We start from the raw sequence: 26713 nt of genomic DNA, 5'->3' as shown, positions 1-26713 counted from the left end.
GACTCACCCTTGTATCATTATGTAATGGCCTTCTTTGACTCTTGTTAGTTTCTTTGTTTTGAAATCTGTTTTGTCTGATACAAGTATGGCAACTCCTGCTTTTTTCTCCCTATTAGTTGCATGAAGTATCTTTTTCCATCCCTTTACTTTCATTCTGTGTATGTGTTTGTGTTTGAAGTGAGTCTCTTGTAGGCAGCATATAGATGGGTCTTGTTTTTTTAACCATTCAGTAACTGTATTTCTTCTGATTGGTGCATTCAGACCATTTACATTAGGGTGATTATTAATAGGTATGTACTAAATGCCATGGCAGGCTTTAGATTCGTGGTTACCAAAGTTTCAAGGGTAATTCCCCTACTAGCTAACAGTCTAATTTAATTCACTTAGTATGCAATTACAAACACAACCTAAAGGTTCCTTTTTTTTTCCTCTCCTTTTTCTTCATCCTCTATTCTTTGTTTGTTATGAATCATATTCTGTACTCTTTGTCTATCCCTTGGTTGACATGTATTTAGCCTTAAGAATACTTTCATCTAAAGGAGTCCCTCCAAAATGCACTGTAGAGGTGGTTTGTGGGAGGTAAATTCTCTCAGCCTTTGGTTATCTCAAAATTGTTTAATCACTCCTTCAAATTTAAATGATAAACTTGCCAGGTAGACTATTCTTGGTTCAAGGCCCTTCTGCTTCATTGCATTAAATATATCATGCAACTCTCTTCTGGCCTGTAAGGTTTCTGTTGAGAAGTCTGTTGATAGCCTGATGGGTTTTCCTTTGTATGTGATCTTTTTTCTCTCTCCGACTGATTTTAGTAGTCTGTCCTTATCCTTGAGCTTTACCATTTTAATTACTATATGTCTTGGTGTTGTCTTCCTTGGATCCCTTGTGTTGGGAGATCTGTGCATCTCCATGGCCTGAGAGGCTATCTTCTTCCCCAGAATGGAGAAGTTTCAGCAATTACCTCATCAAAGACACTTTCTATCCCTTTTTCTCTCCCCTCTTTTTTTGCGTTAGGATTGGTCTCTCAGACTTCCCGCCTTTCTTTTGTCCCAGAGCAGCTGTATATGGATCCCTGCTTTCCATAAGCAGCTGGCATCTCAGTCTCTCCAGGAATTCTGCCTGTTTTAGCTTTCCAACCCCCTACTCATGAGCGTACCATGCAAGCACCATGAAATGTAGGTTTATGCTCCCAGAGCAAATCTCCAGAGTTAGGTATTCAGCAGTCCCAGGGCTCCACTCTCTCCCTGCTCCATTTCTCTTCCTCCCGCCAGTGAGCTGGGGTGGGGGGGAAGGGCTTGGGTCCTGCCGGGCCACGGCTTTGGTACATTACCCTGTTCCATGAGGTTTTTTCTTTTCTCCAGGTGTGTGCAGTTTGGCATAGCCCTCTTTCCTGTTGCTCTTTTAGGATTAGTTGTATTAATTATATTTTCATATTATATGTGGTTTTAGGAGGAAGCTCTGTCTCACCTCTCATGCTGCTGTCTTTAATCCTTTCTAAAAAACCTTCAGAGTCTGTTCTTAGGTAATATTTTTATTACCAATTCAGTTTCATTGCTGGTGATTGGTCTGTTTAGATTTTTGTTTCTTCCTAGGTCAGGCTTGGAAGGTTGTATTTTTCTAGAAAGTTGTCTGTTTCTTGAAGGTTATCCAGTTTTTTAACATACAATTTTTCATAGTATTCTCTAATAGTTCTTTGTAGTTCTGTGGTGTCCATAGTGATATTTCCTTTCTCATTTCTGATTTTGTTTATGTGTGTACACTATCATTTTTTCTGGATATGTCTGGCTAGGGTTTAACATATATATATATATTTTTTTTTTCTCAATTAACCAGATCCTGGTTTCATTTATTCTTTTCTATTGTTTCATTCTTCTCAATTTTATTTATTTCTGCTCTGATCTTTATTATGTCCCTCCTTCTACTGACTTGGGGCCTCATTTGTTCTTCTTTTCCTATTTTCATTAATTGTGTGTTTAGACTGTTCATTTGGTATTGTTCTTCTTTCCTGAAGTCAGCCTATATTGCCAGATACTTTCCTCTTCTAACTGCCTTCACTGAGTCCCACAGATTTTGGGGTGTTGAGTTGTTTTCATTTGTCTGCATATATTACTTGATTTCTGTTTTTATTTTGTCACTGATGCATTGTTTGTTTAGAAGCATGTTGTTAAACCTCCATGTGTTCATTGGCTTTTTTGTTTTCTTTGCATGATTTCTCTCAAGTTTCATAACTTTGTGGTCTGAGAAGCTGGTTAACACTATTTCAATGCTTCTGAATTTACTGAGGCTTTTTTTGTGGCCTAGTATGTGATCTATTTTGGAAAATATTCCATGTGCACTTGAGAAGAATGTATATCCTGCTGCTTTTTGGTGGATGTTTTGTGGATGTCTGTTAGGTCCATCTGTTCTAATGTGTTGCTCAGTGACTGTGTCTCCTTACTTATTTTCTGTCTGGTTGATCTGTCCTTTGGAGTGAGTGGTTTGTTGAAGTCTCCTAAAATGAATGCATTGCATTCTATTTTCCCCTTTAGCTCTTTTAGTATTTGTTTCACACGTGCTTCTTTGTTAGGTAGGTAGATATTTACAATGGTTATATCCTCTTGTTGGACTGACTCCTTTATCATTATGTAATGTCCTCCTTTGTCTCTTGTTACTTTCTTTGTTTGGAAGTCTGTTTTGTCTGACACAAATACTGCTACTCCTGCATTTTCCTTCCTTTTACATTCATGAAATATCTTTTTCTATCAGTTTACTTTCAATCTGTGTATGCCTTTTGGTCTGAAATGGGTCTCTGGTAGGCAACATGTAGATAGGTCTTGTTTGTTTATCCTTTTTGCCACTCTGTGTCTTTTGATTGGTGTATTCAATCCATTTATATTTAAGGTAATTATTGATAGGTATGCACTTATTGCCATTTTAATAATTATTTTCTTGTTTTTATAGCTCCTCTCTGTTCCTTTCTTCCTGAGTTTTACTCTTCTTTTGTTACTGATGGTGTTCTTTAATGTTGTGGTTGGATTTCTCTTTTTTTAAGTTTTTTGTTTATCTATTATCAGCTTTAGGTTTCTGGTTACCATAAAGTTCAAGGATAGCTTCCTGAGTACATAACAGTCGGTATTAAGATGATGATTGCTCTTTTTCAAATACAATCTAAAAGTACTTGTTTTTCCTTCTTCCTCCTCCACACTTTATGTATTAGATGTCATAATCTGCACTTTTTGTGTATCCCTTGACTGATTTTGTGTATAGTTCGTTTTACTACTTTTGTGTTAATTTCGTACTTGCTCAGCAAGTAATTGGTCTACTACCTTTACTGTTTTTAAATTCACTGATGAAAATGACTTAGCTTCAGGAACATTTCTGTCTATGGTAGTCCATTTAATATCTCCTATAATGCCAGTTTAGTAGTAGAAAATCCCTTCAGCCTTTGTTCACCTGGGAATTGTTTAATCTCTGCTTCAAATTTGAATGATAATCTTGCTCAGTAGAGGATTCTTGGTTGATGGTCCTTCTGTTTCAGTACAGTAAATATTTCTTGCCACTCACTTGTGGCCTGTAAAGTCTCTGCTAAGAAGTCTGATGGTAGCCTAATGGGGTTTTCCTTATAAGTAATGTTTTTTGCACTCTGGCTGCTTTCATTGCTCTCTCCTTATCCTTAATCTTTGCCATTTTAATTGTTATATGTGTTTTATCTTCCTGAGGTTCCTTTTATTAGGGGCTCTCTGAACTTTCATGACCTGAATGTCTATTTCCTTTCCTAGACTGGGGAAGTTCTCAACAATTATTTTCTCAAAGAGACTTTTATCCCTTTGTCTCTGTTTTCTCCTTCTGATACCCCTATTATAAGAATATTATTTTGTTTGGATTGGTCACACAACTTTCTTATCATTCTTTCATTCCCAGAGATTCTTTTTTAGCTATTCTTCTGCTTTGTTGTGTTCCTATTGTTTAATTCCCATCTCATCGATTGTCTTCTCTACTTGCCACAATCTCTTTTTCATTCCTTCAATTGTATGTGTCATTTCAGTTACTGTATTCTTTAGCCCTGAGTGGCTCTTTTTCAGCTCTTGTATCTCTTTGTTGAAGTCTTCTCTGAGATCTTCAATATTTTTCTGCTTATCAGTGGGCATATTTATTAATTTTACTTTGAAATCTTTATCAAGAAGACTGGTGATGTCTGTTTCATTTAGCCTCTTTCTGATATTTTATCTTGTAGTTTTGTTTGGAACATATTCCTCTGCCTCCTCATTTTCTTAGTGTTTCTGTGTTTCTTTGTTTATATTAGATGGATGTACTATGCTTCCTGGCCTAGAAAGTAATTTTATGAAGCAGGCGTCCTGTGGTGTCCAGAAGCTCAAGTCTCTTTCCTCTCGAGTTTCTGGTTCTCCTTTGAGGTAGAACCCCAGTTGCTTTTGGTGGGCAATGGGTGGAGCCACCTTTATGTTTGTCTGCTGGAAGTGGTCTCAGTATGCTGCAGCTGGCAGTTTTTCTCAGTGTGCCCTTTGTGGTCAGAGCAGTTATTTCTAATAGTATCATTGTGGTCAAGTCACCCTCAGCCTGCCGTACAGCGATCGTGGGGCTGCAGGGTTAACAGGGTGGGTGGGCCAATTGCATTATTTTTGGATACTAGCGCCATACAGCCAGTTGTGGTGGCATAATATGGATATGGCAGTGGCCAGGTACATAGCACCAAGCAAAGCTGTCCAGGGTGGGGGCGTGAGGTTGAGGGAGGGTGTGGGAGGGGTGTGGGGTGGTGGGAGTGGTAAAGTGTGGGGTGTCAGGGTGGAAGAAAGTGTTCTTGGAGCTGACTCCTGCAGTTACCTCCCCAGTTGAGCTGCAACAGGGCTAAGATGGGATAGGCTCCCTCTGCCTGTCAGGTACCAAAGTCTGACACCACTGTTGGCTGGTAAGGGAAGTGCTGTATGCCTGAGCTGTCAGCTCAGTGATGGAGCATGTAGGGCTTCTGAGCGTGCCCTAACTATTGAGCCAAGGGAGGACTGGGAAGGTATGTTCATCTGCCCTTTCTCTTGCAGAGAGAGCTCTATCCAACCCTTGTACCTCTGGCAGCCCTCCTGCTGCTGGGAAATCTTTCAGCCTGCCCACCTCTGTTTTGGGTCTCAGTGGGACTTGTGGAGCATGCCTGTCCTCCACAACTAGCAGGAGTCTCAGCCTTCCAGAGTGCTCCAGTTGTCCATGGTGTCCAGCCCCACTAATCACCAAAACCCAACGCAATGTGGAGTTGTGCTCCCAGAGCATATCTCTGGGGCCAGGTGTGCAGAGTTCCTGAGTACCTATCTACTCCCTGATCCATTCTTCTTCCTCCCACCTGTGGGCTGGTATGGGGAAAAGGCTTGGGTCCCACTCGATCATGGCTGTGCCACATTAACTTTTTCTATGGGAGCTTCTCTTCCTCTCAGGTGTAGGTGTTATGTTCTGAAGTCTTCAAGTCATCTTCAGGTTTAATTGTATTTGCTGTACTTGTTTCCTTGGTATGTATGTGTGTGTGGGAGGAGGTTTCTGCCTTGCCTTCCTACTCTGCCATATTTTTCCCCCCTTAGAGTCTGTGCTTTTAGTGAGTGCAGTGTACTGTCCCTTTGTATTTTGAAATATAGCTAACAAACGGAACTTTTAAAGTGAAAGCTAAAAAGTTTTTGACAGCTCTGATAGTTGCCAAATAGTGGGCTTACATGCTATTTATTAGTAATCAAACCAATAATATTTTGTTTTTGTTTTTATTTCTGTCCATTGTTGCTCAATAAAGATATAAGAACAAAAATAATGCCATATAATACAATACACTTTAGTCTTGGCTTTGCCATATACAAACAATTATGACCTTTGGCAAATTGTTTCTAAAGTTCTGTTTCTTCAACTGTAATACATGGGTAATATTAATACTCATAGGCTTAAAATAGATAGTGTATGTGAAGTGTTTAGTACATATGAATGACTAATAAATGTTAGTTGCTGCTACAAGAATGACGAGATGAGTATGTTGACAGTATGGTGACAAGGGACAGGTGATTGCAGCTAGTGCTTTTCCTTCAGATGAGAATTCAGCTGTAAGGATATAACTTCTGTATTAGATTTTTCTCTTTATTTCCAAAATGGTTGACTCATTTTCTCCCCCAAACTTTTTAGGACAAACCCAAAGTAATAGTGATTCGATGATACCTGCTGGAGTAATAGTAAACAAGCCACACCCTGTAACAGTGACTACTTCTATTCCTCCATCATCTCGAAAAACAGAAACTGCAGTAAAGAAACCTAATATAGCAGTTGTAGAAATGAAGTCGGAGAAAAAGGATCCTCCTCAACTTACTGTACAGGTATGCCATGGTGCAGAAAATATCAAGGAAAAAAACAAACTTTGTTTTAGCTTTAGAACTTATTATTTCATGAATACTTTGCTTTCATCATGGGTTAAAACTAAGATATTAATGTGATGTCTCTATCCTTATTCTGTTTGATTTAAGCTACCTTTTTTAAGCGACTCACATCTAGGTGACTTGATATTCCAAAGGGAACATTATATTATAATTAAAAAAGAAGAATATGTATGACTTCAACCATAATTAAGAAGACTTGAATAAATGGAGCAAGAACTCGTGAAGATTAAATATTCAAGTTGTCAATTCTTCCTAAGTTGACGTATAATTTAAATGAATTAAAATTTTAAAAAGAATCATGTTTTTAACTTGAACTTTAGGATCATTTTGGTATTTGAAAGAACAAAGGTTTATAAAAGTTAAAGTGTTTTGATACTTGTCCTATAAAACAAAGTATTTGAGAAATAGCATTGGGTATTTTAAAATAAATCAGTGGAAAATAGGATTCTTATAAATGAAATAATGTATATTATTATTGGTAGGAAATGTGGAAAATAGATCACTTTTAGACTCTAAACTGTAAGGCTAGCAAGTTCTAAATAGACAATAGGTTAAAGTATAACTGAAATATAAAAATATACAAGAACTAGAAGATAATTTCATGGAATCTTTATCAACACTAAAGCTAAGTCTGGATATGGGAGAAGAAAACTTAGATATGGCAGAAAAGTAGATTGAAGTCTAAAATATAAACTTAAGCCTGTAGAATATTCCTAAATTAAAAGAAAAACAACATACAGTGAGCAAAATACGAAAGGAATGTGCTAGAAAGGATTAACTATTAAACATAAAAACCTCCATAAGTTAATAAGAAAACATAGATGCAAATGTAGAAGTATGCAGAGAGCATGAGTAAGATTACAGAAGGGGAAATATAGTTTAAAAGCAAACAAACTGAATAATTTAAGTCTTGCTAGTGAAAATGTAAATTAAAATAACAGTAATACACTGCCATTTAAAAACTGATATTGCTGAAACAATTACATTATTTAATTTGAGTAAAATTTATAATTGTGTTTTTGATATAAATAGAGCTCATTTGGATTGCATTTTGGCAGTAAAAATTACTAAGAATTTTAAATATTCATGCCCTGTGGCCTAAGAAAATAATCTAATCTCTGGTTATCTAACATAATGAAATAATTCAGGTCTAGGAAGAAAAACCCTATATATATATGAAATTTTTTGTAGTTATGTATATATAAAATAGTAGAAATATTAGAAATATACTAAATGTTTACCAACAGGAAAATGATTAAATAATTAAAGCATGTATATTTGTTGAAATATTACACAGTCACTTAAAATGTAATTATGAAGTCTATATAGAAGTATAGTGTTTATGACATAAGTATAACAAAAAATCAGGAATGGAACTACTTTAGATTTTAGTTATGCATAAGTGTACAGTAAGATAAATATGCATAAATGGACAGTAAAAAGTGAATAGTGAAAATGAAGTTATTTTAAGCTAGTTGGATTTTGTATGTTCCTGTATTTTCCAAATTTTGTAAAATATATTATCATAATTAAAAATTTTGTTATCCATTGACTTCACAATAAAAATTAATTATTGTTGATACATAGATTGACAAACATTTGAATCAGAATGATCAACAGAAAACTGGAAGTTGTGTTCTGTTTTAGGTATTACCAAATGTAGATATTGACAGCATTTCAAATGGTAGTGCTGATGTCAGCCTCTCTCTGCCTAGTCCAAAAGAAACATCTCCTCTAAAAACCTGGATACAGGTATTGTTCAGAGTTTATCATACAGTTTTGAATAATGTCTGATTATAGGTTTTAACTACATATTGCATGCAAAGTTTCCATTATAATAATAAATTATTATCATAGTTGTTTAGGTTTTTAGGAAAAGACTCAAAATGAATCTGGAATTGCTTATGAACTTGAAAATGAAAATTTGTTTAAGATCCTTATATTTATAAACATTCTGAAAGTGATAATCCTTAGTGTAATTTTTTGATAATTTAAGTTGTAAGACTCAGATGTGAAGAAAAAATTTCTATATCTTTGGCGAAGAATCTTGATTTAAATTGGAATTATAGTTTTCCTGAACGTGACTTTCATAGTCATGATTGAAGTGCATATTTTGAGATGCGACTTTGTCATAGTACTATTGACATGATGCAAAAATACATATTTCTTCCTACTATTTATTTACTGTTAAATTATGAAGTTATGACCTCACTGCACAGCTAAGTAGCAACTAAGTTTTTCTAGGTTTCATGTATTGAAAGCAAATTTTGGTCATCAAGAATACACTTTAAGGAAAGGGAGAGCACCAACAATTTTTCATGATCAGAAATGGTAAAATAGACCTGATCTAAATGGTATTTGTACTTAATTAAAATTTTTCATGAATAACTTTTTTCAATGGAAGTTTATTAAAATAATATGATTACAAATAATAATTTTTGGATTGTTTATAATTCTGCTTTCAGGGAAAGGCTATCATGGTTTTTGGTGACTAGATTATGTATAGTGAGGCTTAGAGCCTAAATAGGTGAAATAACTGTTTTGTTTATCTTGCTAAATTATTTGATTCTGTGTATGTCATGAGTTTCTGTATGTATATACTTATATATCCACATACATAAACACTTTAACTCTAGGAGAGAAATCACAATCAAATCAACTTGATCAATAGTCTTAAGTTTTATTGTTGATGGAATCCTTGACAGGAAAACTTATATTTAATTTTTTATAGCTATCAAAATGAGAACCTAATAGCTTGAGAGTATCTTGGATTTCATTTACTAATGAAAGAAATATTGAACAGGATATTAAAATAAAAAAGAGGGCCATGTAATTATATGTTTGTGTTATGGGAAAAAATACGATGAATTATGTATAAACTAAAAATATATTAAGCATAACAAAAACTTTCTGAAAATGAAAATGCTTTCTTAGACCCCAGAATTTGCAAAGATAGATGAAGAAGAGGTGAAGTTTCCAGGAAATAACTTTGATGAAGTAATCGATGTCATACAGGTAACAAAGCTTAAAAACCACAAGAAATTATTTTTCTACCAGTAGTTTTTCATGTGATTAATTATCTTTTTTAAAAGACTTAATTATTATTACTTTTTAGGGTCACAGAAAAATTGAGAGGAGGATATAGAGATTTATCACATACCTGTAGCCCCACACATGTGTTATCAACGTCCCCGCCAGACTGGTACATTTGTTAAAATTGATGAACCTACATTGTCACATTATAACCACCCAAAGTCCATAGTTTACCTTAGGGTTCACTCTTGATGTACATTCTATGGGTTTGGATAAACATATTCATCATTATAGCATCATACAGAGTATTTTCTCTGCCCAAAAACCCTCTGTTCCACTTACTGATTCCTACCACTCACCCCAGTCCCTGGCAAGCACTGAACTTTTTCACTGTCTCCACTATGGAGACGTGATTTCATATACTTGAAATCATACAGTATGTACCCTTTTGAGATTGGCTTCTTTCACTTAATAATATTCCTTTAAGCTTCCTTCATATCTTTTCATGACTTAATAGCTCCTTTCTTCTTAGTGTAGTAATTCCATTGTCCACAATTTATTTATTCATTCACCTACTAAAGGATATCTTAGTTGTTTCCAACTTTTGGCAACTTCAAATAAAGCTGCTATAAACACTTATGTGCAGGTTTTTGTGTAGACATAAGTTTTCAACTCCTCTGGATAAATATCAAGGAACTGGATTGCTGGGTTGTATGGTAAAAGTATGTTTAGATTTGTAAGAGACTGCTAAATTGTCTTCCAAAGAAACTGTACCATTTTGTATTCCACAAACAATGAATGAGTGTTCCTGCTGCTCCACATCCTTGTCAGCATTTGTTGTTATCAGTGTTCTGGATTTTGGCCACTCTAATAGGTGTGTTTTAACTTGCATTTTCCTGATAACATATGATGTGGAAAATCTCATATGCTGATTTTTCATGTGTTAAACCTTCTTTGGTAAGGTGTCTGTTATGGTCTTTGCCCATTTTTTTTTTAATTAAGGCACATGAAAAATATTGTGGTTACTGTATTCAGCCATATTTTCAAGTCCCACACACACCCCATGGCAGTTACAGTCCATCAGCATAGTAAGATGTCAGACAGTCACTACTTGTCTTCTCTGTGCTGTCCTGCCTTCCCCATGACCCCACACACCATGTGTGCCAATCATAATACCCCTCACTCCTCTTCTCCCACCCTTCCCATCAGCTCTCTGCCACCCCTCTCCTTTGATAACTGCTAGTCCCTTCTTGAGGTCTGTGAGTTAGTTTCTGTTTTGTTCCTTCAGTTTTTTTCTTCGTTCTTATACTCCATAGATGAGTGAAATCATTTGATACTTGTCTTTCTCCACCTGGCTTACTTCACTGAGCATAATACCCTCTAGCTCCATCCATGTTGTTGCAAATGGTAGGATTTGTTTTCTTCTTATGGCCAAATAATATTCCATTGTGTATATATATCACATCTTCTTTATCCATTTATATACTGATGGACACTTAGATTGTTTCCATATCTTGGCTATTGTAAATAGTGCTGCGATAAACATAGGGGTGCATATGTCTTTTTGAATCTGAAATTTTGTTTTCTTTGGATAAATTCCTAAAAGCAGAATTTCTGAGTCAATGGGTCTTTCTATTTTTAGTTTTATGAGGAGCCTCATATTGCTTTCCACAGTGGTTGAACTAATTTACATTCCCACCAGCAGTATAGGAAGGTTCCCCTTTCTCCTCATCCTCACCAGCATTTGTTGTTCCTTGCTTTTTTGGATATTGGCCATCCTAACTGGTGTGAGGTGGTTTTAATTTGCATTTCCCTGATAATTAGCAAGGTGGAGCATCTTTTCATGTGCCTGTTGGCCATCTGGGTTTCTTCTTTTGAGAAGTGTCTCTTCCTATCCTGTGCTCATTTTTTAATCAGGTAATGTGCCTTTTGGGTGTTGAGGTGTGTGAGTTCTTTATATATTTTGGATGTTAACCCCTTGTCGGATATATCATTTACGAATATATTCTCCCATATTGTAGGATGCCTTTTTGTTCTACTGATGGTATCCTTGGCTATACAGAAGCTTTTTACTTTGATGTAGTCTCATTTTAAAATTTTTGCTTGTGTCTCCCTTGCCCAAGGAGATGCATTCAGGAAAAGTTGCTCATGTTTATATTCAAGAGATTTTTGCCTATGTTTTCTTCTTAGAGTTTTATGGTTTCATGACTTACATTCAGATCTTTGATCCATTTCGAGGTTACTTTTGTGTATGGGGTTAGACAATAATCCAGTTTCATTCTCTTGCCAGTAACTGTCCAGTTTTGCCAACACTAGTTGGTGAAGAGGCTGTCATTTCCCCATTGTTTATCCATGGCTCCTTTATCATGTGTTAATTAACCATATATGCTTGGGTTTATATCTGGGCTCTCATTCTGTTCCATTGATCTGTGGGTATGTTCTTGTGCCAGTACCAAATTGTCTTGATTACTGTGGCTTTGTAATAGAGCTTGAAGTTGGGGAGTGTGATCCCCCCTGCTTTATTCCTTCTCAGAATTGCTTTGGCTATTTGGGGTCTTTTGTGGTTCCATATGAATTTTGGAACTATTTGTTCTGGTTTGTTGAAAAATACCATTGATATTTTGATGGGTATTGCATTGAATCTGTAGATTGCTTTAGGCAGGATGGCCATTTTGACAATATTAATTCTTCCTACCCATGAACATGGGATGTGTTTCCATTTATTGGTGTCTTCTTTAATTTCTCTTAAGAGTGTCTTGTAGTTTTCAGGGTATAGGTTTTTCACCTCTTTGGTTAGGTTTATTCCTAGGTATTTTATTCCTTTTGAGGCAATTGTGAATGGAATTGTTTTTCTGATTTCTCTTTCTGCTACTTCATCATTAGTTTATAGGAATGCAACATATTTCTGTGTACTGATTTTGTATCCTGCAACTTTGCTGAATTCAGTTACTAGTTCTAGTAGTTTTGGGGTGGATTCTTTAGGGTTTTTTATGTACAATATCATGTCATCTGCAAATAGTGACAGTTTAACTTCCTCCTTAACCAATCTGGATGCATTTTATTTCTTTGTGTTTTCTGATTGCTGAGTCTAGGTCCTCCAGTACTATGTTGAATAAAAGTGGAGAGGGTGAGCATCCCTGTCTTGTTCCCGATCTTAAAGTAAAAGCTTTCAGCTTTTCACTGTTAAGAATAATATTGGCTCTGGGTTTATCGTATATAGCCTTTATTATGTTAAGGTACTTGCCCTCTGTACCCATTTTGTTGAGAGTTTTTATCATGAATGTATGTTGAATTTTGTCAAATGCTTTTTCAGCATCTATCGAGGTGATCATGTGATTTTTGTCCTTCTTTTTGTTGATATGGTGTATGTTGTTGATGGATTTTTGAATATTGTACCATCCTTGCATCCCTGAAATAAATCCCACTTGATCATAATGGATGATCTTTTTGATGTGTTTTTGAATACAGTTTGCTAATATTTTGTTGAGTATTCTGCATCTTTGTTCATCAGGGATATTGGTCTGTGATTTTCTTTTTTTGTGGTATCTTTGCCTGGTTTTGGTATTAGAGTGATGCTGGCCTCATACAATGAGTTTTTAAGTATTCCCTCCTCTTCTACTTTTGTAAAACTTTAAGGAGATGGATATTAGGTCTTCAGTAAATGATTAAATTCAGTGGTGAAGCCGTCTCGCCCAAGCTTTTTGTTCTTAGGTAGTTTTTTGATTACCAGTTCAATTTAATTGCTGGTAATAGTTCTGTTCAGATTTTCTTTTTCTTCCTGGGTCAGTCTTGGAAAGTTGTATTTTTTGAGAGAGTTGTCCATTTCTCCTAGGTTATTCAATTTACTGGCATATAATTTTTCATAGTTTTCTCCTGTAAATCTTTATATTTCTGTGGTGTCTATAGTGATTTTTCCTTTCTCATTTCTGTTTTTGTTTATGTGTGTACACTCTCATTTTCTCTGGATAAGTCTGGCTAGGGGGTTTATCTATTTTGTTTGTTTTCTCAAAGAACCAGCTCCTTGTTTCACTGGTTCTTTCTATTATTTTAGCATTCTAAATATTATTTATTTCTATTCTAAGAATGAAATTTATTTATTTTATTTCTTTATTTTCCTTCTTCTGCTGACTTGGTGCCTCTTTTGTTATTTTTTTTCTAGTTTCATTAATTGTGAGTTTAGACTATCCATTTGGAATTGTTCTTTCCTGAGGTAAGCCTGTACTGCAATATATTTTCCTATTAGAACTGCCTTTGCTGCCTCCCACAGATTTTGGGGTGTTGAGTTGTTTTCATTTGTCTCCATATATTGCTTTATTTCTGTTTTTATTTGGTCATTGATGCATTGATTATTTAGGAGTATGTTGTTATTCCTCCATGTGTTTGTGGACTTTTTTGTTTTCTTTGCATAATTTATCTCTAGTTTCATACCTTTGTGGTCTGAGAAGCTGTTTGGCATTATTCAATGCTTCTGAATTTACTGAGGCTCTTTTTGTGGCCTAGTATGTGATCTATTTTGAAAAATGTTCCATGTGCACTAAGATGAATGTGTATCCTGCTGCTTTTTGGTGTAATGTTCTATAAATGTCTGTTAGATCCATCTGTTCTAATGTGTCGTTCAGTGCCTCTGTCTCCTTATTTTCTTTCTGGTTGATCTGTCTTTTAGAGTGAGTGATGTGTTGAAGTCTCCTAAAATGAGTGCATTGCATTCTATTTCCCCCTTTAATTCTGTTAGTATTTGTTATACATAATTAGGTGCTCCTGTGTTGAGTGCATAGATACTTGTAATGGTTATATCCTGCTTCAAATTTAAATGGTAATCTTGCCAGGTAGAGTATTCTTATTTCATAGCCCTTCTGTTTCATTGCATTAAATATATCATGCTACTTCCTTATGGCTTTTAAGTTTTCTGTTGACAAGTTTAATAATAGCCTGATGGGTTTTCCTTTGTATGTGATCTGTTTTCTCTCTCTGATGCTTTTAATACTCTGTCCTTATTCCTTGGTGTTTGCCATTTTAATTATTATATGTCTTGGTGTTGTCTTCATAGGGTCCCTTGTGTTGGGAGATCTGTGCACCTCCATGGTCTCCTTCCCCAGATTAGGGAAATTTTCAGCAGTTACCTCCTCAGAGACACTGTCTATCCCTTTTACTCTCTCTTCTTCTTCTGGTAACCCTATAATGCAAGTGTTGTTCTGTTTGGATTGGTCACACAGTTCTCTTAATATTCTTTCACTCCTTGAAATCTTGTTTTCTCTTTGTGCCTCAGCTTCTTTGTATTCCTGTTTTCTAATTTCTCTTTCGTCTACCATCTCCTCTACTTCATCTACTCTGCTTTCAAATCCCTCCATTGTATGTTTTATTTCGGATAGTGTATTTTTCAAATTTTCTGTCTCTTTCTTGTGTTCCTCCCTGATGTCTTGAGTATTTTTCTGTAACTCTGTGAGCGTGTTTGAAAGGAAAGGAGTGACACACAGCAGCAATTCACCGGAGAATTCTGCTTTATTAGGGAAAGGTGCTGGGTTATATAGGAAGGGGCATGGGGTGATTGAGGTGTCACTTCTACAGGGCTGGTGGCTATTGGCTAGGTGCTGGGATTAGGAGGGCGAAGAGAGGTGATTGGGCTTCAGGTGGTGCCAGCGGGAACCGAGGACTCGTAAGAGAAGCAGGAGGTTTGCCATCTTATGGATGGGGGCCCTTCATTCCCCCCTTTCTTCTCTATGGGGTTGTGGACGTTGCTTTCTCTCTGACTGCTTCCTGCTGAATGGGGACGGAGAAGGGAGTGAGGGCTTGAGGACTGAGAGGAAAGGGTTGATAGGACTCCCCACAGTAAGGACGAGTAGGTGTGGACTTCTTCAGGTTGGAAATCAATGAAGGTTCCCTATAACCATAGGTCGAGGACTTGTTGATTCCAATGGTGCCAAGAGGATACGGGTGCCAGAAGCCAGGCGTCTGTGGCCATTGTTTCCAGGAACAGTTTCCAGCAGAGAGAGGGGTCCATCTCAGCATATGGTGAGGAGGTTACGTGAGGGTGAGGGATCTTCTGTGGCTAAAAGCTGGTAGTTCCTGAGTAAAAGCTGGTTGAAAGTTTGATTAGAGATTTTACCGACTTGGGATTTGATAAACTTTACTATACAAGGTAAGAAGAGACAGGCGAGAAGAATGATTATTATAGGGCCTGCAATGGGCCACAGCCAGGTGAGGAAGGGGTTTGTTAGTATTGAAGAGAGTGGGTTGGAATTGGAAGCAGAGTGGAGGCTGGAGGCAAGGTTGGTGAGTTTGGTAATGTCAGTTTCTACAATGCCGGATTCGTTGATGTAATAGCAGCACTCTTCTCAAAGGAAGACGCAGGCGCTGCCCTTCTCGGCTATAAGCAGATCTAAGGCCCACCGGTTGTGAAGGGTGACCTTAGCTAGTGAAGTGACCTGTCTTTGGAGAGAGGCCAGGGAATCAGCAGTGAATGTCAGGGCTCCCTCAAGTTTGGCGTTGAGATCTTTAATTGCCCATAGAGAGTGACCCAAGGCTCCTCCCGAAAACCCTGCCCCAATGGCTGAGGTGGTCAAAGAGATACCGACCATGATGGAAAGGAAAGCAGCCCTTTTTGTGCGTGAGGGCAAGGGAGGTTGGAGCTCAAGAAATTCTGCCATGCTGTAAAGTGTAAGCTGTGGGATTAGGGTGACGAGAATGCAGGGTATATTGGAGTTGGGAGACAGTTGAAAAGGCTGCCATTACACCAAAAGAAGTGACCTGGTTGCGTAAAAGTCTTAGAGCCAGAGGTAGGGGTGTAGATAGAGAGACAGTGAAGTGCGCTGGAGGGGGGAGGGGTTGGGCCTACACAGTGGTGGATGGTGAGATTATCTGCATATTCTGGTTCCCATAGGGGTATGTCTGCCAGAGAACGGAAGGGTTGTCCTTCTGCATGGAAGGAGTAGTTGGAAATATTAAGGGGCACGGCAGCCAGCAGTGGGCGCTGTAGTGATGCACACAAGAAACAATTGGTGGTGTTGAGGGTGTGGTTGAGAAAGATGGTGGTGTCTTGAATGAGCTGTAACCAAGAGTAGGAGCGGGGGTAAGAAGATGAAGAGGCGCCGTCAAGAGTTTGGACAGTGACTTTTTCGGAATGTCCGATGTCCGATGCAACTTGAGAGATCTGGGAATGAGAGGGAACATACTCTCGAGAGATATGAAGGGCACCGTGGGGGGTCGAGGACCCCCCATAGTAAACTGAGGCTGTGACCCCGGTGGCCCATCGAGAGTTCCAGGGATCTGGGATTGATAAGGAGAATGAGCTATTGGGATATTTTATGAAATGGTTGGAGGAGTAATACTGTGGGTACCAGGAGTTACCCATATAGTGAATGATGCAAGACCTGTAGGGACATCCCCTGTAGGTGTCTGGCCATCGCCTGTAATAGGCTTGTTTTTGCTCATAGAGGAAGCAGAGGTAGGGAGAATAAAGGTAGCTGCTAGTGAACACTTCGGTGGAGGGAGGAAAGTGGAGGTGTAAAGGCTCGGAGCAGCCTTTCAGAGGGCAGTCTGATGTGGTAATGAGGGCAGTAATTTTTGTTTGATGCTGTGTGTAAGTCTGTCTGACTTTGAATCGCCATACAAAAGAGGCTGGGGTGGCGGGGAAGACAATAGGAATGAGGAAAAAAAGCAAGAGAGAGTGGGGGAGCAGTAAAGGAGGAAAAAGTCATGATTCGGGTATGGATGGCAAAGGGGGTGAATGGGATTTTGGAGGAAAGAGGACAGTAAGGTCAGGAGTCTGGAGGGAGGGAGAGTCTGTAAACTTTTGTAGGTTAAGAGATCCTTTAGGTGATGTGGGGACAGAATGGTAAGGGGCGCCCCGAATGTCAGTTTATGAGCTTCCTTCTGCAAGAGCTGTCCAGCGGCTAATGCCCGTGGGCAGGGGGCCCATCCCCGAACTGTGGAGTCTAATTGCTTGGAAAGATAAGCTACTGGGGCAAAGGATGGGCTATAATGTTGGCCTAGGACTCCTAGAGCTTGACTGGACCTCTCATGAATGTATAATGAGAAGGGCTTCGACAAATCAGGAAGATGGAGAGCTGGGGCTTCCACAAGGGCTTGACAGAGCTTAATGAAGGAGTGTTGGGGTGAGGAGGATAATGGTTCTTCAGCGGGGCCCTTGCTGAGGTTGTATAGGGGTCTTGCCAACAGGGAGAAGTTAGGGAACCACGCTCCAAAATACCCAGCCAGGCCTAGAAAGGAAAGGATTTCTGTCTTGGTTTTGGAACAGGCAAGTCAGAGAGGAGCCGTTTTCTGTAAAAAAATATTGGGAGGAGGGGTCCAGAGGGATAGGAAAAAAAAATGCGTCCTTGAGATCTAGGACTGAGAAGTGGGAGGCCGAGGCAGGGATCCGCGATAAAAGGGTGTATGGATTTGGAACTAAGGGATGGATAGGGACGATGGCCATGTTGATGAGGCGAGGGTCTTGGATGAGGCGGAAAGATCCGTTGGTTTTTTTAACAGCTAATATGGGGGTATTAAACGGGGAGTGAGTGGGTCTGAGGTAATTTTTGTTTAAAAGATCTTGAATGATGGGTTGAAGGCCTATGAGGGCTAAAGTGGTTAGGGGGTATTAGGCCTGACAGATATACTGAGAGGGGTCACGTAATTTGATAGAGGCAGGAGGACATAGAGCCACGGAGGGGCTTGTAATGTCCCAAACTTTGGGATTTACAGGATGTATGAGGGCGGAACTGGAACTTTCATTGGGTAGAGGGGGGTCGTCGGCTATGAGGGCCATCAGAAAGGGAGTACTGGGGGCTGTGGGAGTGGATATAGTTATGGAAACATGGAGGAGAGAAAGGATGTCCCGTCCTAGTAAGGGGATGTGACATTGGGGCATAACCAGGAAGGAGTGAGAGAAAGGTATGGGATTGTCCTGGATTGTGCATAAAAGGGGGGGTGTTTAATGGGAAAATCTGTTTACCTCCTACCCCGACTATAGGAGTAATGGCAGCGTGGTAGGGCCCCGGTATTCCCGCAAGACTGAGAAGGTGGCTCCTGTATCTAGGAGGAAGGAGATGGGGTGACCGTCTATTATTAAGGTAACCCTGGGCTCCTGTTGGTGATGGAAATGGTCGGGTGAGAAGCCCCTGGGCCCCGTCAATCTTCTTCTGCCAGCCCCACTACGGCGGGCTTAGGATGGGGGTTGTTCGTCCAGCCTCCCCTTTGGGTGGCTGGGCAATTAGACCCCCAGTGGCCCTTTTTGTGGCATCTGGGGCATGGGATGGTAGGAGATCTGGGGGAGGGGCACGCCCTTGACCAATGTCCCTCTTTTCCGCACTTGAAACAAGCTCCTGGGGGTACTTGTTTGTAGAAGGGCGCCCAGGTTGTGGTTTTATCAGCTGGGCCAACATTTGGAAATTGGCCTGATCAGCCTTTTGTTTACGGCGTTCTTTCTCCTCCTCCTGGTTATGGAAGACTTTAAAGGCCACTGTTAGGATCTCAGTCTGTGGGGTAGCAGGGCCCTGTTCTAACTTTTTGAGTTTAGCTTTAATGTCGGGGTAACTTTGAGCTAGGAAGTATGTCATAAGGACATGTCTCCCATCAGGCGTTTCTGGGTCTAGGCTGGTATACTGTAATAGGGCTTGAGTGAGTCTGTCTAAGAACTCGGAGGGAGTCTCCTCCCTCCTTTGAATTATGTCTTGGAGCTTTTGAAAATTGACTACTTTACGAGCTGTCTTTTTCAGACCTGCTATTAAGCAGGAGGCGAAAGTATCTTGAGAGCGGAGACCCATGGCAGTGTTATAATCCCAGTGTGGGTCTTGTTCGGAGACAGCGGTGGGGCCAGGGGGATAAGTGGGATCAGTCCTGTGGGTTTCGGTGGCGTGTGTTTGGGCGAAGTCCCAAACTCATCTACGCTCTTCAGGAAGGAGGGTATTGGCCAGGAGCATGAAAATGTCATGATGTGTGAGGCTTTATGACTGGAGGGTCCATTGAAACTCCCTGATATATGTCGTGGAATCAGTGGAAAAGGAACCTAGGCGTTTCTCAAGTTGGGCTAAATCTCCTAAAGAGAAAGGGACGTGAACGCGCATGATGCCTTCAGATCTTGCTACCTCCTGGAGGGGGGCGATAATTTTGGGAGGCCCTCGGGACCGAGTCTGAGGGGGACTGAAGGGTTCTGGCTCAGTCTGTGGGGGAGAAACAGGTGATGGGGGCAAAGATGGAGGAGGCTCCTGGGACTTAGTTAGGGGGGGCTGAAAGGCTCAGGCTTGAACTGCAGGGGGGTTGAGGTGGGGGAGCAGATGGTGGTGGAGGAAGGAGGAGGGGTTTTTGTAGGAGAGGAGGGGGAAGGGAGTGAATGGGAGGCTTCTGTGGGGGTGGAGTCAGTGGTGGCGGTGGTGGAGGAAGGGGGAGGGGCTGTTGTAGGAGAGGAGGGGGAGGCGACAGCGGAAGAGGGTGGAGGGGTTGTTGGAGCGGGGTCGGCCTGGAGGGGGAAGCCTGTATGGCGGAGGTTCGTCGGCTGGGTCAAAGGTAATCGAAGAGGGACCGGGAGTGTGTGGAGGGGAGGGAGACGGCTTGCAGGCTAGGAGAACTTGGGGTGTGGAACAGGTGGTGCAGAGGCTGGGATTTTGAGCTAGGAGGCGAAAAGCTTCGATATAGGGAATCTCCTTCCATTTTTTCAGGCGCTGGCAGTAGTTAAAGAGATCGCGAGTGATGTTAGGATCAAGAGTTCCCCCTGCGGGCCATTGGTTGTGATTGTCTAGGGGGTATGTTGGCCAATCTTGGGAGCAGTATTTACGGAGAAGTTTTGGTTTTATATCATTATATATATTGGTCAGGGAGAGGGTAGTTAGATGCTTGAGCAGGCATTCAAGAGGTGAACTTTCAGGGAGGGATGAGGAGGCTCCCATGGCTAAAGGACAGAGAAGGAGACAAACAGGGGAAGACGAACGGAGATCCTCGGACTGGGAGCAGACCGCAAGGAGACAAAGGGCGTCCCCGATGATCCTTGGTGGTCTGCAGAAACTCGTATACGAGTCCGAATTTCTTAGGAAGTGTATGTCGTCACTCGGACTTCTCTAAGAAGGCAGAGTGCTGGAGTCCGAGGTACCTAGTACTAGGAATTTTCGGCGGAAGGAACGGAAAGAGGAGGGGGGAAAAGGGGAGCGTTCTCATCCACAAAGGAGTCACCTCGTTTATGGCTGTTGGAGGAGGGGCCTGAGGGTCTGCCACAGCCGTGAAGGCCTAAGGCGGGGAGAGTTTCCCCCTCGTCCCCGAGCGTCAGGGCCTTGCCGGATGGTCACGGTCAATGGCGCTGCGATAGCTCGGGGAAGAGTGGCCTGCTCCGGGGGAAAACTTACCCAAAGGTCAAAGAGGAGTGGTGAGTGTGAGGATCCAGCGCCGGAAAAAGAGGACGAGGGCAAGCTGCTGCTGGTGTCGGGGGAAGACAGGGCCCAGTTGGGGTGTCCTGTCTCCCGGGTTTTGGCACCAATGAAAGGAAAGGAGCGACACACAGCAGCAATTCACCGGAGAATTCTGCTTTATTAGGGAGAGGTGCTGGGTATATAGGAAGGGGCATGAGCTGATTGAGGTGTCACTTCTATGTGGCTGGTGGCTATTGGCTAGGTGCTGGGATTAGGAGGGGGAAGAGAGGTGATTGGGTTTCAGGTGGCGCCAGCAGGAACCGAGGACTTGTAAGAGAAGCAGGAGGTTCGCCATCTTATGGGTGGGGTCCCTTCAGTGTTTATGACTTTTGTTTTGAAATCTTTTTCAAGAAGATTGGTAAGTTCAGTTCACTTGTCTATGTTTCTGGTGCTTGTGGGATTTTGGTTTGTACCCGGTTCTTTTGACACTTCATATTTGTAAAAATAACTTGGTGGAGGTGGTATCTTCTAGTGCCCAGAAGCTCTATTCTCTGGAGCTGCTGAGCCCTGGAATGATGGTGGGGGTTCCAGGCCAGCAGTGCCTGTTCCTGCCAGGGAGGAAAGAGCTCTTTCCTGCTTCCTGGCTGTAGTGCCTGCTTCCACTGCCAGGGCAGTGGGCCAAACATGCAGGGAGGAGCCTCTATGCTATACACTTGTAGCTGTCATCAGCAGGGCTGCCCTCTGGCTGGCCTGGCACAATGTAGGGGGCTGCCGGTTTACAAGCTGTTGCTGGCTGGGAAGGAGTGGCAGACTGCGTATCTCAGCGGGGGTCCTTGAAGTTGCATTGCCAGCATGGAGGATGGAGCGCCTGTAGCTCTTGTAAGTTCCCAACATCCTGGGCTGAGTAGTCTGGGACGATTTTGTCTACATGTCCTTTCTCTTGAGCAGCAAGCTCTGTGCCATCCTTGGCCCTTTAGCAGCTTTGTCACTGTTGGGAAGTCTCTTAGAGTGCCTGCCTTTCTTCTGTCCCAGAGCAGCTGGTTGTGATTTCCTGTTCTCCTTAAGCAGCTGGAATCTCAGTCTCTCTAAGTATTCTGCCTGTCTTAACTTTCCAACCCCACTAATCTCCAGAGCAGCATGTAATGTAGGTTCATGGTCCCAGAGGAGATCTCCAGGTCTGGGTGTTCAGCAGTCCTAGGCTTCCACCCCGTCCCCGCTCTGTTTCTATTCCTCCCACTGGTGAGCTGGGATTGGGGAAGGGCTTGGGTCCTGCTGGATCATGGCTTTGGTACTTTACCATTTTCTGTGAGGTATGCTCTTTTCCCCAGGTGTAGGCAGTCTACCACAGCCTTCTTTCCTGTTGCTCTTTCAGGATTAGTTGTATTTGCTGTATTTTCATATTATATGTGGTGTTGGGAGGAGGTGTCTCTCTCACCTCTCACACTGCCATCTTTAAGCCAATGTCCGTTTTTGGCCCATTTTTTAAGTTGGATTGTTTTCTTGTTGAACTATAAGAGTTCTTTGTTTATTTTGCATAACAGTCCTTTACCAGATCTGTCTTTTGCAGATATTTTCGCCAAGTCTGTGGCTTGTCTTTCAATTCCCTTGATATTACCTTTCACAGAGCAGAAGTTTTTAATTTTAATAAAGTCCTTTGGTGTTTTATCTAAAAGTCATCACTATATCCACAGTCTTCTAGGTTTTCTCTTATGTTATCTTTTAAGTGTTACTGTTTTGTGTTTTACATTTAGGTCTCTGGTTCATTTTGATTTAATTTTTGTAAGGGGTATAAGGTCTGTGTATGGATTTTCTTGCCTGTGGATGTCCAGTTGTTCTAGCACCATTTGTTGAAAGGACTATCTTTGCTCCATTGTGTTGCCTTTGCTCCTTTGTCAAAGACCAGTTGAGTGTTTGGTAGAAACCAGCCAATAAAAAGAGTTCTCCTTCAAAGAAAGTCAGTTGACTGTATTTATATGGATTTACTTCTGAGCTCTCTATTCCATTCCATTAATCTATTCTTTTATCAATACCATCTTGATTATCATTGCTTTACAGTAAGTCTTGATATTGGGTTGTGTCAGTCTTCCAACTTTATTCTTCTCCTTGAATATTGTGTTGGCTATTCTGGGTATTTTGCCTCTCCATAGAAATTTTAGACAATTGGTTGTATTCACAAAATAACTTGTTGAGGTTTTTATTTGGATTGCATTGAATATATAGATCAAGTTGGGAACAACTGACATTTTTGCACTATTGAGTCTTCCTGTCTATGAACAGAATATCTTGTCATTTATTTAGTTTTTTTATTTCATTCATCAGAATTTTATAATTTTCCTTATATAATTCTTATACATGTTTTGTTAAATATGTATGCCTAAGTATTTCTTTTTTGAGGATGCTAATGTAATGGGATTGTATTGTTTTTTTACTTTAAAATTCTACTTGTTCATTGTTGGTGTTTAGGAAAGTGATTGACTTTGGTATATTAATTTTGCATATGACAACCTTGTTATAATCAATAATTAGTTTCAGGAGTTTTTTGGTCAGTTCTTTCAGATTTTCTACATAGATAATCATGTCATCTGCAAGTAGTTTTATTTCTTCTTTCCCTGTCTATATATCTTTTATTTCCTGTTCTTGTCTAATTGCATTAGCAAGGACTTCCAGTACAATGTTGAAAAAGAGTGGTAAGAAGAGACATTCTTGCATTGTTCTTGATGGTTGAGTATCTTTTGGCCATCAATATTGTGTGACAGTGCTTTGAGAAACTTCCTTTTACTTTTGAGTTTAATATATTTTCATTTTAAAATGATAAAGTTGTTCTTCTGTAGTACAGTATTATCTTCATCAATATCACTTAGCTGCCTCCATGAGACTGAATGACTGTCAGCTAGTTCCCATTTAAGTTTCATCTCTCTGCTTCCTGATTTTTTCTTCCTTTCCCTTTCCTTTGGCCTTCTTCTTCCAGTCTGTCCTTTCTTCATTCTATTACATTTGTCTATTTGATTTGCCATTTGTTTTGGATTATTGGCAAGGTCACCACTTAGTTTGTATTGAGAAAAATCTTGTGAGGGATCTAAAAGCCAAGGGAAGAGCCCATATAACAGGAAGAGTTACAGAAACTCTAGAATCGTGAAAATGGAAGGAGAAAGTGAAATATAAAGGAAGGAAGAAAAGATCTTAGAACATAGAGACTCCTTGAATGTAATGTGTCAGTAGACTAAAGAAGATATTTGTTCATATTTCTTGGACTTTCAGATCTAAGACCAGTTTTATTAATCATAAAATAAACACATTTTAGAATATTAAGAGATACGTAATATTTTAAAGTTATTTGTTCACGAGGATGTCTTATCATGTGAACTCCACATGGTGTTTGAAGGCAAGAATCTTCATCTTTGTATCTTAATGGCTAGCAAAGACATTTAACAATGAATTTTTCTATGTATAAGTAAAAGAAGCAGTTGTAGAAATAGGAAAGGATTCGGAGTTCAAAGACAAGTGTTTCTATCCTTGCTCTGCCACTTACTAGCCTTGGACTTCATTTTTCAATGGAAGAATATTACTGAGTTATCATTTTTAAAGAGTCCTAAATTTTTTGAGCTACATATTGAATTATTTTCAGTTTAAAATTGTATGATATCTGTGATTTGCTTCAGAAAGATATGTGAAGGGAAAAGTGGATGGGGGGAGTATAGGTGACACAAGGTTAGACATGTGTTGATAATTGTTAAAGCTTAGAAACAGGTAAATAGAACACGTTATTTATACATAACAAATAGAGTACCTGAGTGCTATTTTGTTTACTTTTAAACATGTATGTTTTTCATAATAAAAAGTTTAAAAGTTCCAGAAGTAACTCATTTGATCATGATGATGAGACAAATAATTTTAATAGGACCTAACTGCATATTTAAATGTAAATTATAGGTTCTGCTAGAGGAAGCAGTGATATTTGGAAGCATCAGTTTTATTATGATAAATTTGTCTAAGTGAAATAAGTCAGAGAGAAACAAATACCGTATGACTTCACTTATGTATGGAATCTAAAAAAAAAAACATACAAACAAAAAACCCCAGAAACAGACTCATAAATACAAAGAAAAACTGATGGTTGCCATAGGGAAGAGGAGTTGAGGGATAGGCAAAGTAAGTGAAGGGGATCAAGAGGTACAAACTTCCAGTTATAAAATAAATAAGTCATGGGGATGAAAACTACAGCATAGAAAATACAGTCAATAATATTGTAATGTCTGTATATTGACAGATGGTAACTACACTTACTGTGGTGAGCATTTAGTAATGCATATAATTAGTGAGTTACTATGTTGTGTACCTGAAATTAATATGTTAACTGTGCTTCAATAAAAACATTTTTTAAATAACATAAAAAGTTCCTAGCAGGAAATGTTAATAATGTTTTATGTAGGAATAACTCAAGTTATCTAGTTTGTTTTATGACTGTTTAAAATGAATGCTGGGTTTGAAAAAAGACAAAATAATTGTGTAGTTAAGGTTTTCAATGTGATTTGTATGACAAATGTATATATTATAAATAATGTGATACCACCTAATTAGAAATGCTACTGATTAATTTAGAAGTGCTGGTTAATTCATCTACCTAAGTGCCCCATCTATACTTGTCTCTTGGTAAATGTTGAGCAGATACATGAATATAATAGTTTTGTTTTTATTATTACCAGGAAGAAGAAAAATGTGATGAAATTCCAGAATACTCTGAACCTATTCTGGAGTTTAACAGAAATGTTAAAGCTGTTTCTACAAAATATAATGGCCCTCCATTTCCACCTGTTGCTTGTACTCTTCAGCCCACTGCTGATATTCTAGATAAAGTAATTCAGAGAAAAGAAACTTTGGAAAATAGCTTGATTCAGTGGTGAGTTTACAGTGCTTATATGGTGTGAACAGAATTATAGTAGCAAATATAAATAGAAAGTATCACATTTGGTTGAAAATCTGCCTCGTTTCCATTTGTTTATTAATTTTTTCCTTTGCTATAGTCACTGCAAACTATTTGATGTGATACCAAGGGTTTAGCTGATTATTGGAGGTATTGTTTCTGTCCTTGAATATTTGTACTTAGGCTGTCTATTATGGCAAAAGAGGTCATTTTTAAGTAATGAAAACCTTAAAAGTGTATGATTTTTAATCCAGTGGTTCACATCCAGAAATTTATCCTAAGGAAATAATTATGTTTCTACTACAAGGCCATAGAATACTTTACATGTATAGTGCTTTCTACAAACAAGGTTCTGTTCTATTTACTTACATAAACTGAGAAATTCTATTTTTATCCCTATTTTTACCCATAAGAAACCTTAAAGAACTTATGGAATAAACTAAACAGCATTTTAGTACAATTATCATGATTAGCTTTAGAAGAATATTTAATGATGTTGAAAGAAACACCAGTGCATACATGAAGCAGGATACTAATGATGTAATTGCAGTTTGCAAGACTTCACTCAAAAATAAGTGCGTAGGAAAAAAAACTGAAAAACATATACCAAACTGTTTATGTTTATCCCTGAATCTGGGATTATGAGTGAGCCTTATCTGATTTTTTTTAGATTTTTACATATTTTCTGATTTTTTTCTACAGTGAACATCTATTGCTTGTATAATGATTTTTAATCAGTCTGTTAGCTGCTCTAAAGAAATGCACAGAAACAGAGTCCTATCCTTTTCCCCTTCCCTTTCTTCTTCTTCCCTTTTCTAAAAATGACCTTGGAAATAAATTTTCTTCCCCTTTTAAGTGGAAAACTACCTGTACTGTGATCATTATATTTATTTCCTTGAAGAGAGGGCATCTGGACTTCTTTTCTAGCTCTGATCTCATATGGTTTCATATGTGTGTTTTCAGAGCACTGATAGTCATTATCATATGGATAATCATATGGTTAATCATTATGCTAGATAATCATTGACTTAAACCTTATTACG

At 39.3% G+C, this 26713-nt stretch overlaps 1 protein-coding gene across 4 annotated transcripts in view; it reads left to right on the top strand.

Annotated features, from left to right (window-relative positions):
- Positions 1 to 26713, top strand: part of KIAA0586 (KIAA0586 ortholog) — a 170482-nt gene that overhangs the window by 53747 nt on the left and 90022 nt on the right. For all 4 annotated transcript variants that reach the window (XM_057488412.1, XM_057488411.1, XM_057488410.1 and 1 more), the window contains 4 exons: positions 6136 to 6323; positions 8031 to 8135; positions 9318 to 9398; positions 25453 to 25646. In XM_057488412.1, coding sequence (XP_057344395.1) covers positions 6136 to 6323; positions 8031 to 8135; positions 9318 to 9398; positions 25453 to 25646 — 568 coding nt within the window. The remainder of the gene's footprint in view (positions 1 to 6135; positions 6324 to 8030; positions 8136 to 9317; positions 9399 to 25452; positions 25647 to 26713) is intronic.

The sequence above is a fragment of the Manis pentadactyla genome, chromosome 11 (genome assembly GCF_030020395.1).
Source record: "Manis pentadactyla isolate mManPen7 chromosome 11, mManPen7.hap1, whole genome shotgun sequence".
NCBI lineage: Eukaryota > Metazoa > Chordata > Mammalia > Pholidota > Manidae > Manis > Manis pentadactyla.
The sequence above is the reverse complement of the archived record's forward strand: the minus strand, read 5'-3'. Positions and strand labels throughout refer to the sequence as shown.